Source organism: Vombatus ursinus, unplaced genomic scaffold, assembly GCF_900497805.2.
Source record: "Vombatus ursinus unplaced genomic scaffold, bare-nosed wombat genome assembly UNPS02014959.1, whole genome shotgun sequence".
Taxonomy (NCBI): Eukaryota; Metazoa; Chordata; class Mammalia; order Diprotodontia; family Vombatidae; genus Vombatus; species Vombatus ursinus.
In genome coordinates this window covers 2227833-2243517 of record NW_020954737.1, presented here as the reverse complement: position 1 = coordinate 2243517, position 15685 = coordinate 2227833, and the positions used below count along the sequence as shown (strand labels likewise).

Below are 15685 nucleotides of genomic sequence, written 5' to 3'. Positions count from 1 at the left end.
CCCATGCCTCCATTGAGAGGTGGGTGGAGTTGACTAGAACAGGAGAGATAAGAGATTCTGGACTCTTCTGGCCCCCAGCTTCAAGGGAAAATCTGGCAAATTCTAGCCTCTCTTCAGGTTACTGAAGAAAGAAAAAAAAAACACCTCTGTGAAGAAGCTGACATGTAGAGAAGCAGTCTCTATCATGGCCCTACCCCTCCCAGCTTGCTGTATTAGAGACTTCAGGGAATTTCCCCTTAGAAAATCTGGGATATTCTCTCTCTCCCTCCCTCTCTCTCTCTCTCTCTCTCTCTCTCTCTCTCTCTCTCTCTCTCTCTCTCTCTCCACCTGTCTCACTCTGTCTGTCTCTGTCTCTGTCCCTCCCCTCTCTTTTGAGCTGAGCTATCTTGATCCCAAAGGAACATCCTTCACTCTGCATCATCTGGTATATATTCTTCTATGTATACTTTCTCTGTTTTCTGTGTTGCTATCAACTTAGATAAATGGATTTATTTGCTATTTGCTATGTGTGTTCACTGTAGAACTGGAATTTGGTGGGAAAGGAGTTAAGTCTTGGATATAAAGCTTGTGGTCCTCCAAAGCTTATGGTTCTCCTTTTTCTATCAATGAATAGTGATCAGGAGTTTAGCTTGAACTTAAAAATTATGTACTCTACACTAATAATATTTAAGGAGGTAGATATAATTCTAGTCCAGTACTCCCTGTCTCTGAGGAGAGCATATTGGTCAGCCTCTGGCCCCAACCTCCTGCTTCCCTTCCTAGAAAGAATCAAAGTACACTAGAGGTACTTATTCTTGCCTCCCTGTGAGCCCCATTGAGACAGTCATATTACTTGAATAACACTATTTCAGCATTTAGTGAGAGAAAAGAAACCCAAAAAATCTATTGAAATTATTCAGTATTAGAAAAAGAAACCATGCTAAAGTGAGGCATTATTTAAGAACAAGCAGAAAGGTACATCTTAAAAAGTCAAGGAGTTGGATGACTATTTAAAAAGACCTTATTGGAAACACACACACACACACACACACACACACACACACACACACAAACTCCTGCAGATGAAATGACAGCATCCAGTTAACTAGTCAATTCGAATTTATTAAGTACCTACTATGTGCCAGGCACTGTGCTAAGCTCTGAGTATACAAAGACTCGAAAAGATCAGTCCCTGTTCTTAAGGAGTTCACAGTGTAATGGAGGAGAAAAGCTTTAAAAAAAAAACAACTGGAAAAAGAGTCCGTGTGAGAATAGAAAAACCAATAAAGTAGGCAGTAAGGTAAAGTGGATAGAGTGCTGTACTGAGTCAAGAAGATTTGAGTTCAAATCTAGCCCTAGATACTTATTAACTGTGTGACCCCAGGCAAATCACTTAACCTTTCCCTGTCTCAGTTTCCTCATCTGTAAAGTGGGAATAATAATAGCATCTACATCATAGAGTCATGAGGTAAGGAGCTCAGCAAACATTAAAGCACTATATAAATGCTAGCTATTATGAAAAAAAAAAAGGCAAGTTAAGTTTGATTAGTAGTTAGGTCCCAAAACACTTTGCAGCATTCCTCACAAAGGATCAGTTTTTTTAAAAAAAAAATATTTAAAGGTTCTTTAAGTATATCCATCACAAGGGGGATTTCAAAGGGTCAAGGGTACTCAAACCCATAAATGCCCTCCTTGTGGACTAAATCATCTCATTTGTCTCACTCTCAGTCTTTACCTAGGAGGCAATTAGAGAGCATCTCCATTCCAACCAATACCAGAAATGAATAAGCTGGAGACACTAGGTCGAGTAGCAGTCAACACTAAAGATGCTCTGGGACAAAATGACAAAAAATAAATGTAGATGTATTACCAGCATTGGATAGCATCCAGCTGAAAGCTTTGAAGGGCACTCAAGGATGAAACTGGAGTGCTATTAGTCAAAATACATGAGTTCTTATTACAGAGACTGAAAGGAGAGTGGCAGATTGTGAATGTGGCCCCTGAAGAAAAGAAGGGCTCCAGTGGCGATCTCATAAGCAACATGTTTTCTATAAGGGGAAACCATGCCTGACTAATTTATTGGAGTTCTTTGATGGTGAAAATAGGCTTATAAATAAAGAGGTGGATACACAGGTGGATAGAGTACACCCACTGACTTTCAGAAAACCTTGACTACTGTCAGTCCCAGTCCAGTGTAGTGGTTTGTGGACTTAAAAGATTCCTTTGAAGAATTAGACCAGCTGCTCAATACAAAGTCATAGGCATTTATTTGTTATGTTTTAGCTCACTTAAGGGAATGTTATTGGATTTCACTGGAGATAGCCAATGGTAGGGACATGGAGTTGAAGTTAGGGACAAGAGCAGGACACCAGGGAAATGTCCAACTGCCAAACTAGGGCATCAGTTGATACCTCAAAAAATGGGAGAGAGAAGAATGAGAAAGAGTTCAACCAGGAATGTATGGCCAGAGTCTCAAGAAAAAAATGATATCTGGGACATGACAGGAAGAAAAGAAAGTCTGTGATGGTTTTTTGAGATACTTCTCCCTAAAAGGTAGAACTTCTGAGTCCATTGTCACTTCATGTATTATGGAAGCTCACGGATGCTGAAGAATGCCAGATGTTTTATTGGGGTCTTCTTGATCACATCTAATTGGCTTTCCAAATCTGACACCACAGGCGGAAAGGCACCATTTTGTAAGACTACATGGAAGATGTTAATTTCTAGAGTGGAGAAATCTAGGCTTAGAAGATACAAGAAAAGGATCAGGTAGGAGTGGGAGGCTTTTCTAGAGCAGAGACAGCTTGTGGAAAGAAAAGTTAGATTTAGAAAACCAGAAAGGCCTACTTCAAATGACCTATCTCTCAGAAGCTCATATGGCAACTCATATTGAATCTTTCATTCATTTGTTGTGTATTCTTTTAGAGTTATCAGCATACGTGCCATATCTCCCTTCTAGACTATATACTTCATAAAGACAGATATCATATTTTATACAGTCTTTGTGTAGCAAATAATCTTCTTTCCATCCTTTCTCCCCCTCAGAACCTACTCAGTCACTATTCTTGGAGACCACATGGAAGTTTGGGATGATCCAACTTCGATGAATAACTTAAGGGATCACAACAGGCCATGATGAAGAGCTCCTGACTGGTTTCCTTGAATTGGCTGCTGAGCTGGAAATCACTTTTACATACATGAGAAGAGACCCACTCTTCTGCCTTTTCCCCTTCCTTTCTAGCTTCAAAGCCTGAGAACTATTCTGAATGCATCAGTTGCCCTATCTCCCACCCAACACCATGCAGCCATGAGGATAAGTCTTCTCTAGGCAAGCCTGGGCCCGGGATGTGCTCTTCTGTTTCTTTTTCTTAAATAGGTGACCTTGTTTATTTCCATTATCCACACAACTAGCAAAATGGTATTATTCCAATTTGCATTAGTCTGGCCATATCCCTCCCCTGCTCAAAAAGCATCACTGATTCCATACTTCCTCTAGGATAAAAGACAAGTCTTGTCCTTTAAAGCTCTTCATAGTCTGACTCCAATCTATTTTTTCCAACTAAGTGCCACCTTCTGCATTTGACTTCCCATACCCATTAATCTGTATTTACTTTATGTGAATTTAATTATATGTAGTATATCTAATGTATTAATATAATATCAATTGATATTATAATCACATATGCATATTATATATGTAATTGACTTATTTGTCCCCTCCCCAGTAGAATATAAGCTCCTTGAGGGCAGGAAATGTTTCATTTTTGTTCAATGTCTAGCACATAGTAGGTACTTAATAAATGCTTGTTGAGTTAAAGAGTAGGGATCCTCAGGGAATCATAAAGAGCAGGGTTTTGTTTACCTGTCTTTATAAATGATCCACACCGTGAAATCTTCAAGTCTATGAATGGCCCTGAACTTTTTTAGATAGGGAAGAGCTAAGCCAAAGGAAATAGATGATCCTACAGGTTTGTATGTGTGGGTAGAGAAATGACAGACATGTTTAAAGACAAATAATAAATATAAAACTCAAACTATACATGTGCAATGAAGAGCTATGGGTCATTAATTATGAAGGAAGAAAAGAAACAAGCATTTATTAAGTACCTATTGTGTGCAAGGGAAAGTACTAAGTGCTTTACAAATATTATCTAATTTAATCCTTTCAACAACCCTGGGAGGTAGGTGCTATTATTGTCCCCATTTTACATTTGAGGAAGCTGAGGGGGTAGTCCTTAAGTGACTTGCCCAGGGTCACATAATTGGTAAGTGTGTGAGGTGACTTCAGGCCCAGTGCTCTAGGTTACAACCCACAAAAGAGACCTGGGAATCATGTGGATTATTTTCTGTGAAGATAGTATGGTACCATGGAAAGAACCCTGAATTTGGAGTCAGAGGACCTGGATTTGCCATTTGGGTTTTGTTACTCATCTCCTATGTGACTCTATCCCAGTCACTTGTCCTCCCTGGGCCTCAGTTTCCTCATTTGTAAAATGAGGGGGGTAGTCTCTAATTCCCTTCTAACTCTACTGAGTCATCCCAGTGCACTGCTGTGAACAAAAAGGCCAACTTGGTTAACCAAAAAGAAAACTTGGTTCCTTAGATGGTGACTATATACACACAAGGTGCTACATACCAGTGAGTATTTTTATAAGGATGGGATGTGGGAAATCGATGAGGAACTGAAAGATTCAAACAGACATCACTAAAAACATGTTTGGAAAAGAAGATCAAGGTATTCCAAGCAGATTTAAAGGAGATTCCAATAAGCTCCTGAGAAAGCAGGAAGCCATTTCTGATTTCTTACAAATATGAGGAAAGCAGAACTACACTAAATCCATAATTAACCAGAAACTTCATGTAGTCAACTTAAAAATAAAAAGACCCAAAGCAAGCTGGGAGGCCTAAATTCTATACTTAAAAATTAATTTTCTGAACTCTTCAGAAAACAGGGGAAAAAAAAACAAACTACTTCTGTGTAGTTGCAAGAAGGACAAATTGGGATTCGCAGACCTGTCTGTCACTAACTCATTATTAACTTCTCTGGGCCTCAATTTTTACATCTGTAAAATTAGAAGGTTGGACTAGATGACCTTAAAGATCCCTGCCTCCTCTGACTCTATAATTCTATGGTTTAGAACTCACCTGAAGAACTCTACTTATGTTAATTACTGTCAGCAAGGGTCATAAAGCTTTGAATTTCACACCTGGTGACAGTCTAAACAATTAAAAAAAAAAACCCTGGAACCACAAAACAATAACAACAAAATCATTAAAAAGTTTTGTCATGAGATCATGGAAAACACATCTTTCCTTGACCTAGAGTTACTTATAAAAATGCAAGTTGACTGTTTGCAGAAGCCCTCTGAGAAATAACTACAATCTATTTGCTGATTTTGTTGTTTTCTGAGAAAACAAAATACAACCTTCCAGGTGAAAAAGAATGGGCAAATGTTAACTGAATTTATTACATAAAGTACTAAAAATGCCCCTCTTGGGGTTCTGAGTTGAGACATTTATGAAATGCTGTCTTCTCTTCATTTTTAAGCGAGAAAAAATAAACCACCCTAGTTTCTTGTTCTAGAAAAAGAAGCTTCCCCGGGGAAACATTCCCATTTTGATGGCATTTCAGAAATTGTGGCTAAAGATTGACTCTACTTGCTAATTTGTTTTTTTTCACAGCCTTATAGGTATAAATTAAATTCACAGTTAACCAGAAAATTCAGTTAACTAGCACATCCCAATTTCTGACCATGCCAACTAATGAAGATATCATTGTACCTTCAATTCCTTTCTATAAGAACTAATAAAAAACTCATTCCTCCTATATTAGTCACTCTAATGAGGCAGTCAGCCACAGACAATAAAAAACAACCTTTCTGACTGATTGGAAAGGTCTCTCTCTGTTCCTTGGGGAAACTAAGGAAATGAGCATGGTAGAACACCACCGTAGAAGAAGCATCTGGAAGAATCTTGTCTAACAGAACATTGGGGCACAGGAACTGAAGAGAGAGGATAAGTCCAAAAAAGACAACAAATCTTTCAGCTACGACTGAGGACAGAATTACACCAGAGGACCTGAAGCAAACAACCTTCAGATGAAGGATCGGAAATTTCAAATGAAAAATTAGGTATCTAGAGTAGAGAACACTCAGAATTACTGGGGGCAGCATTTCCATAGGTATGAGAAAAAACCCCAAAACAAAACAATGAAAATTTAGAGTAAATGGGGAGGGGTGGCCTCCTGAATTAGTGAAAAATATGAAATGGAATGCTTTTAAAATTATTTTAAAATTATTTCCTGGAATAGCTACAATCTCTTCAACTAGCATACAAGAAATTGCTCTGTAAAAGGTCAGAGGCTAGTATGTTTAACAACTGACTCTCAAAAAAAATGCTTTTAAATTTAGTATTCATTAACCTTTTTTCCATCACTTTCCTAAGTCTAGACAATCAACAAAATAATAAACAAAACCCTGATTTATAGCATTTGTTAATTTCTGGGGTGTAAATGTTTACCCTGGAAATTTGGAGCCTGTTCCAGCACACCCTGGCCATAGGGGGACATACCCTAATAAGTAATAAGAATGATACACAATATCATTGAAATATTTAACTGTTTATATGTAAATGAGTGTTTATTCTCTTAAGTAGTTTAAACATCCTCACTACAGACCTATTTAGACTATTAAGTTACTTACCTATATAATCTTATTTATGCAATTACATAATTAGCTATATAATTATATTTACATGTAATAGAGAGAGGAACTTCAGCATGGATAAATTATCCTATCACTGCCAAATTATTACAATCTAAGTAATTGCTGTCTTTCTTTCTTTCTTTTTTTTGGTGAGGCAATTGGGGTTAAGCGACTTGCTTGGAGTCACACAGTTAGTGAGTATTATGTGTCTGAGGCTGCATTTGAACGCAGGTCCTCCTGACTCCAGGGCCGGCACTCTATCCACTGCACCACCTAGCTGCCCCCAACTGCTGTATTTCTGGAGACCTTGTGTTCACTTCTCTGACTGCTGGCCCTCTTTCCCCTGACAGTCACTTAGTGTTTTACTCTCACCCAGCCTCTTTCTTCCCCACCCATCTACTGATAGTTTCCCCTCGACTCCTTTCTATTCATTGTTATTCAGTCGTGTCTGACTCTTGGTGACCCCATTTGGGATTTTCTTGGCAAACATACTGGGGTGGGTTTGCCATTCCCTTCTCTAGTTCATTTTATAGATGAGGAAACTGAAGCAAACAGGGTTAAGTGACTTGCCCAGGGTCACACAGCTAGTAAGTGTCTGAGGCCAGATTTGAACTAGGGAAGATGAATCTTTATGACCCCAGGCCCAGAGCTCTATCCACTGTGCCACCTAGCTGCCCTTTGACTTGGTCAGTTATTAAATTGTAAAACAAATATCCCTCTCCTGCCCATGTACGCTTGACCTGGTAACATACTTTGCACAGGAAATAAATTTATGGTGCAGAGAAAAGCTGGTCATTAATTTCTTTAGTAAGAAACATGTCTTCCTAGTTGATCACTTAAAACACCCACACACACACTCACACACACACACACACACACACACACAAGCCAATTTTACACTGATGGCTAATTAGGATTCTGAAAACATTCAGATCCCAAGAAAAGTCAAATCATGGTTACCCTCTTAGAAATCTACATAACCTTGGAATCCTAGGAGTTCATTAAGATTTTGTGCAAAGAGTATTTACCATCGTCACCAGCTACAAGCCATAATAAACGGGAAAGATTAGTGAAAATAGCTCTGTGTTGGCAGTGGGGGTAGCTCTGAGTACCAGTTCTTCTACTCACCTTGGGCAAGTCACTTCATGCCTGTCAACTTTAGTTTGTTCCTCTCTAGAATGAGGGGGTTGGATGAGATGACCTTGAAGGTCCACTATAGTTGTTTGGATCTCTGAGTTTATGTTTTACATTCTGCTTTAGCTGGTGAATTAGGTGGAACTTTGATTGGACAGGAGTGACATTTTACAAATGGAGGAAGGTAGAGACCTGTAGACATGCTTCATACAGAGATATATGTAGCTTCACAGTCATATAGGCCTATAACCTAGTAAGAAATACATCCTTGCAGATGTAAAATGCCTCCTCCTTTTCCTCCCCTCTTTGAGACTTGCTAGATGGGCACGCCCTCCCTAGTTCTCTACATAAAGGCTGGTGGAGGCTGACCCGTGGCTGTGCCACACTTCTAGAGCAGGAATTCTTAACATGAAGTCCATGAACTTGTTTGAAAAAATATTTTGATAACTATATTTCAATAGAATTAGTTTCCTTTGTAATAGTATGCATTTTAATTACATCATTATTATGTAACTATGCATTATTTAATTTTATGCATTTAAAAACATCACTCTGAAAAGGGGTACACAGGCTTCACCACATTGCCAAAGGGGTCCATGGCACTCAAGTTTCTATAAATGATCAATATGACTCTGAAACACTTTTTTTTAAAACTTTTTTTTTATTATGAACTGGCCTCAAAAGTAAGAAAACTTGAGTTCAAATCCCATCTTTGACACATACTTGTATGTGACCCTGGGCAAATCACTTTACCTATCAGTAAATAGGGAGGCAACTCCCTATAGGTTGCAGAGAAGGTGTTGATTTACATTAGTAAGAGGGAGTTTCCTTACCCAGAAGTCACTATGTCAATAAAACCACATTCCAAGCCCGATTCCTATTATGAACATCACAAAAATGAACGTTTCCATATACAAAGAACGGAAAAGATAGTTGTATAAAAAACTGTGATCTGCTGTTACAAAGTGGTTTTTTTAAACATGTATTTTAAATTTAACATAGCCCTAAACATAACCCAAAAAGCTAATTTTCTTTTTGTGTACAGTGAAGAAGTTGAACTAGGGGGGGGTTATTTAGGAAGCCCTTCAACCCTTTGGATGACTGTGATATCTCTAAGGTAATTTTTTTACTTTAAATATTCAGGGTGAGCTCTCAGGAGCCTTAGCTTCCTCCTAGGTATTTTACCTGTAATTTGGGAAAGTAATTATGGAGGTGGAAATTAAAATTACTCCAGCACTAAAAATAGACTCCCTCCTTTCCCCCAGGTCATTGACCTACAGGAAGTAATTAGTTGAAGGACATATTAGTAAAAAGTAATTTAAATTAGTTCCCTCTGCTCCCTTTCTAGAAATAGAGAACATTCCACTCATTTGTGAGGGCCTGGCACACGGCCAACATTGAATAAATGCTTGTTGACTTGACTTTTTAAAATTAGGAATTGGGACAAAACTCTACTCGATAAATACAACAAATAATTAAAATATTTTTCTGTCTTGTTTTAGGCTAGTGGAAGAGAGAAGGAGAGGAGCTGATCAGGACCCTGGGCAAACAATTTATTTTCCTTCATGTCCAAAGACTGTCCAGATGTTGAATTGTCCCAACACTCAAACATAGGGGAGATTTTTCCTATCTGGGTTCAACTCCAACAGAAACACATAGCACTGCCTGCCAAGTCAGATTTGAAGGACTCATAGGCTGAAAAAGGCAAATCTGTGATCCAGTCAGCCCCTGGGGGTGGCCTGACTCCCTTATGACTGAGATTGGCCACCACCCAGGCTTGATGTTAAGGGTTGTTGTTGTTTGTCCTTCCTTCTGGAAGAGGACCATGACATCATGAAGGTGATGCCATGACAAGCAAGTGAATTGGATTTAAGTGAGGGAGAGCTGTGCAAAGTCACCTGTCTCACTTTCTGTTACCTCAGTTCAATTACCTCAGTTAAATTTACCTTTTGAGGAGAGGTCCCAGTTATTATTTTTGACCTCAGATCAGTACTTGCTTCATAGCCCTCCATGGTTTCTCAAGTCCTGAAAAGGTTTGTTGACTACACACCTATTTGTTTCATAATCTACCCAAGACTGATTTCTATCTATTTTCCCTTCAACCTGGCCTGCCCTTCTTGCTTGCCTTCTTTATTAAGAGTCAGTCTCGGCCTCTGTTCTAGCCCATACCTGGCCAGCCTTGGCCCCCTGGGCCACCAGTCCAATGGGATTCAGAATTCCTAGTACCATCACCTTGTTTGTATGACCAAGCGTTAGGCCAGTTCCCCACCCAGAGTAGTTAGAATCACACCTACCTACCAGGTTTAATTGCCAGCCTCCTTCCTGCATTTCAGAGTTTAACATCTGCTAGCCAGAGAAGGACATATCCTTTGACCCTAAGATTCCCAAAGAGGTAAGAGAGGAAGATCCCATATGTAACAAAATATTCATAGTAGCACTCTTTGTGGCAGCAAAAAAATTGGAAATAAAGTAGGTGTATGCTAATTAGGAAGTGGCTGAACAAATTTTGGCATTTCAAGGGAATGAAATATTGTTGTGCCATAAAAATGATAAATAATTATAAGAAATTTGAAGAAATAGGAAGACCTGCATGAACTGATAACAGAGTAATGTAAGCAGAATCAGAAAAACAAGATTCACAACTAAAATTATGTAAATGAAAAGACCATTAAGTGCTATGTAATTTTAATTGACTAATCTTAGATTTGCAGGAGAGATGAGAAAATAGGCCACTCCCCTCTCTTGGTAGAGCTGAGGAACTATGGGTAAAGCTTTTCACACAGACTATCAGAAGTGATCTGCCTTTGGTTCTGAGTGTTTTGTTTTGTTTTAGTTACAAAGGAAGGTTCACTTCGTGAATGTTTGGGGAAGGTGGAGTAAGGAGGTTAATTTAGAAATGAACTAAATGAAAAAATAAAAGGCATCATTACAACTTTTATTAAAAAAAAAGTCCAACAGAGACAATATAACTAGACTTATGTAACCCATATATGCAGAAACGATGATACACAGAGACAAAGGCAAAAAGAGATGTATGGATACACATAGACACAGAGCCATGAGGAAACATTTCCATCTTCTGGGCTTTTGTGGTATTGCTCCCAAAGATTTCAAACTAGGTTTTGTTTGCAACAATAATCATAAATCAGAAGCATTTCTTGGTACTTGCTGTAATCAATCAAAAACTTATTAAGTACCTTCTAAATGCCAGGTATAGCAGGCATAATGTGCTAGGTTCTGAAAATACAAAGACAAAATGAAATAAAGAGTTTATGTCCTATCAATACGTCTAGGATCCCTGACCTCTGACCACAAGGGTATTCAGACCTTTGGCATTGCCAAGTCATTGGGGTAGGGTAGTGAGTCAGAAAGTGTGGTCAAGGATTATGTTTCTGCTGATTTTGGGCAGGTTTTTTCATCAGAGTCCCTTTCCCTTAGTGTATATAGACATAGATACACACCATAATACTTCATCAACTAGGTATCACAGGTCTCCTCTAGCTACAATTCCCTGGAATGCAAGCTGGTGAACATCTAAAGACACAAAAAAAATACACCTGGGGCCCCTTGCCACTACTTGATACTTACTCTCATTTAACCTGTCTGGGACTCAGTTTCCTCATCTGTAAAGTGGGGAAGATGGTCTCTAAGGCCCTTTCCAGCTCTAAATCTATGACCCTATGATCTCTCCTACATAATGAGTCATTTCTGCAAGTCAAAGGATTGCAATGGCCAGCTTTGTCCAAAGATGCACCAGTCCCTGGCTCCAGCAGTCTGGGCAGTACCACAGAAACAATGAGCTAGCCCAGGCCCAGTTGCTCTCACTAGTGGTGGCAGAAGAAAGGCATCGCCTCCTTTGTCTGTAAAACACAGTACTCCCTGCATTTTCTCTGCCTCCACTGGGTTTCTTTCCTCCCATTAGGTTAACAAGATGAAACAAAACTGAGGGCTGAATGAGGTTTACAGGCTGAGGTCCCCCATACCTGTCCAAGAACTCCTGTTCACATAAACTGTTTTGCTTTGGTACTTAATACGGTGCCAGACACACAGTAGGCACTTAATAAATGCTTACTGACTTGAGGAAAAGAACAATGTTATTATTAGAGAGCCTGAATCTTTTTCCCAAAAGGGGGAAAGAAAGCCCTCAGATGGATAAAATCATAGGATTACAGGCCTGTGAACCTAAAGGACCTCCGAGGCCACCCTGTCCAACTTCTTTATTTTGTTTAGCTGTTTTTCAGTTGTGTCTGCCTTTTAGTGATCCCATCTGGGATTTTCTTGGTAAAGATACTGGAGAAGTTTGCCCTTTCCTTCTCTAGCTCATCTTACAGATGAGCAAGCTGAGGCAAACAAGATTAAGTGACTATCCCAGGGTTACACAGCTAGTAAGCATTTGAAGCTGGATTTGAACTCAGGAAGATGAGTCTTCCTGATTCCAGGCCTGATACTCTATCCACTACAACACCTAGCTGCCCCTTTATTTTACAGAAGAGGAAATGGAGACATTGGGAAATTAAGTGACTTATCTGAAGTCACACAGACAGTAAGGGTTAGAGGTGGAATTTGAACCCAAGTCTGACATCAGGACCAGTACTCTTTCCAGTGTATCATTCTGCATAGAAAGTAAAAAGTAAAGCTATGAATAATTCCCACCCTGACTCTCCCACCTACTTCTTCAACTCTAATCCTGTGCCTACAATGTATAGAAAGGACAGTGTCGATTTTTTGACCCAGTATCAAGCCTCTCCTCTTTTTTTGCTGATCCTAAGTGCACCTCCATTCCCTCACATGCCCAATGCTAAAAGCATCTCCTCAGAAATTCTCTCTCACTTAGCTCTGGGTCTTGTTGCCAGTTCTGGCTAGTCACTGCACGTTTTCATTAGGCTAGCGGAGGGAGAACAACATATGCAAGATCCTGCTGGGGAAAAGAGGAAGGGTTTTCTTGAATGAAATAATCCCCTGTGCTAGCTACCAGGTGGAACTATCATCCCAGGACAGCTTGGTTGCTAGATATAACATAAGAGGGAAAAAAGGAAGAGAAAGATCTATGTAGAGAGAAATACACGGGAGACAAGATACAAGTGGCCAATTTTATGTGTGAATGTTTCTTAAGTTAGACCTTCAAAATGTAGAGCAGTGCCTGGACTGTATTACTAGTAAGGCAGCAAAGTAAACTAACGTATGTTAGGTTAAAAATGTGAGCAACAAAGGTTAAAGCAAAAAGGTTAATCATCCTTTAACCAGAACATTCCAGCTAATTGAAATTCTACTGTTGTACAAGTTAAGTACATGAGTACTGAAAGGGATGCCAAGCAAGGGGGGGGGGGGGATTAGAGAGGATATGGGTCATCAGGAAAGAGGGAATTTGAAGCAGATTACGAATAAAGACTGGGGAAGTGAAAGCACATTTCAGGTGTGGGCAAAGGAAGATCATATTTCATTGTTTGGCCAGCAGAGGGGGGTCACTTGGCAACTTTTTCCTCAGCACCAGCTCTCTTCAATTGATCCTTAATGCCACTTTCAGAGTTGTTTTCTCTGCCCACTGTTTTACCCGACCTTTCTCCACCGCTACATTGAGGACTTCTTCCCATTGCACTCTGGATCAGGTCCATTCTCTGTTCAAAATAACTCACTCTCCTTATCTTCTTTTATTCAAGCCCACTCACTTTTTAGATAGACTTGTTTAATGTCACTTATCAGAGAATAACAGAACTAACATTCTTATTGTTGTTGTTTAATTGTTTCAGTCATGTCCGACTTTCCACGACTCCATTTGGAATCTTCTTGGCAAAGATAGTAAAGTGATTTGTCATTTCCTTCTCCAGCTCATTTAACAGATGAGGAAATTGAGGTAAACAGGGTTAAGTGACTTGCCCAGAGTCACACAACTAGTAAGTTTCTGAGGCTGGACTTGAACTCAGGTCTTTTTTACTCCAGGCCTGGCACTCTATACACTGTGTTACCTATCTGCCCTCTAACATTATTAGAGATCACTTAACTTGGGGTACATGAATTTGTTTTTTTTTAATAAAAATATTTTTATAATTGTATTTCAATATTATTGGTTTCTTTGGTAATCATTTTATAAATAGAAGGTCTTATACTGTAACCTATAGTATATAGCACAATGCTAGAAATATATCAAATGTTCATTCATTCTTTCATTGATTTTTTCATTCATCAAATATTTTCAAAGAGCCTATTATAATCAACGTACTAGAATAAATACTTGTTGATTGAAAATCAATCGAATATTCTAATACAATCCTAATAAAATCAACCTAACAACCTAATATCTTTAACTCTATTTTAGGCAAGGGTAATTAACCTGGGATCCATGAACTTGTTTTTAAAGATATTTTGATTACTGTATTTCAATAGAATTGGTTTCCTTGTAATTCTATGTATTTTATGCATTTAAAAACATGATGCTGAAAAGGAGGTCCATATGCTTTACCAAATTACCAAAGGAGTCCATGACCCAATTAAGAACCCTTTGTTTAAAGTATTGTAAAAAAACATCCTTGTAGGCACTGACACAGTCCTAGGACACTAAAAAACTTTTTGAAAGCTAGACTGTGGCCATGTCTATATGTTAAAAACTTAAACAATGAAATATAGTGGTTTGAGCTAATATGCTACACTATGTAGTAGCCCATTGATTTATAAAAACTGGTTGTTAAGACGTCTTAACACTTCAAGGAAGAAACAATTTGACTGAAAACATGGGGTTTGGTCAGTGGTCCCATATGGGAATTGCCTTTGTGAAATGTTCACATGACCTTACTTCTCTGGGCCAAACAAATTTGGACTTAGACACACAGAATGGCATTTTATGCTGACTTCTTACCTGCCAAGCCTCAACCTTTTTTATATCTGCACAGGAGCCATTGGTGAAGAGTCCTTTCCCAGGTGAACAGGTGTATATGTCCTGCAGGGCATGGGCGATGGAGTAGACAGCCAGGTATACATTATAAGATATCCTCAAATGGGTGTAGTCCATATATGGTGTCTCAACACTGGTGATGTTCTCATCCCCGGTACACAGAGGACGGAAGGTCGTAGTCATGTTGTTAGGCCTGCTCCTGCCCCCTTCCTCCCGATTCTTCAGAAAGGGGTCTAAAGATAGAGACCCTTTAGAACCTTCTTGGAGATGACAGTTAAATGTTTCTTCCCAAAACTCCTTGGCAAAACCATTGTGAACTGACTTCTTGGGGTGTACCTTCTGAAGGAACTCCCTGAACCCCGGAATCTGCCCTCCTTTAAGTGCAAACCCAATCGTGCCTCCGATAACATGGAAAAACTCAGGCATGGCTATGAGTGAGGAGCTGGCCCAGGCTTCACTGGCTAACCATATCCTGCCTGTGATGTTACGGCGGACAATCTCCTTGATGAGAGGTTCCAGATCAGGGCCGCTAGAAAAGACGACAATCACTTTGGCTGTGGAATTCTGGATGACCTCCACCACGTGCTGTATCTCATCCTCATCAGAGTACTGGGAGATGAGCTCGCTGAAGTTAATGCAGATGTCCCTCTCTTCTGCCTCCTCTCGGAACTTCTCAATCCCTGGCCGGCCATAGTCATCATCTGCAGCAATGGTGCCCACCCAGTTCCAGCGGAAATACTCGATGATGTCTGCCATTGCAGTGGCCTGGTGCTCATCATTGGGGATGGTCCGGAGGAAAGACTTGTACTGGTTTTTGTTGCTCAGGAGCCTACTAGATGATGCATAGCTGACCTGGGGAAGACAAACAAACAACAATCAAAAAAGGACACTAGATAAATGAATCAAAAATTCACTGAGATACCAACCAATCTAATTTATAGGGTGATGACCTTGATCTGAAGTTAAACTTGTGGATAGGATG

At 39.5% G+C, this 15685-nt stretch overlaps 1 protein-coding gene across 1 annotated transcript in view; it reads right to left on the bottom strand.

Moving 5' to 3' along the window:
- Window positions 1-15685, bottom strand: part of CASR (calcium sensing receptor) — a 155648-nt gene that overhangs the window by 50375 nt on the left and 89588 nt on the right. The window contains exon 4 of the mRNA XM_027845133.1: window positions 14668-15555. Coding sequence (XP_027700934.1) covers window positions 14668-15555 — 888 coding nt within the window. The remainder of the gene's footprint in view (window positions 1-14667; window positions 15556-15685) is intronic.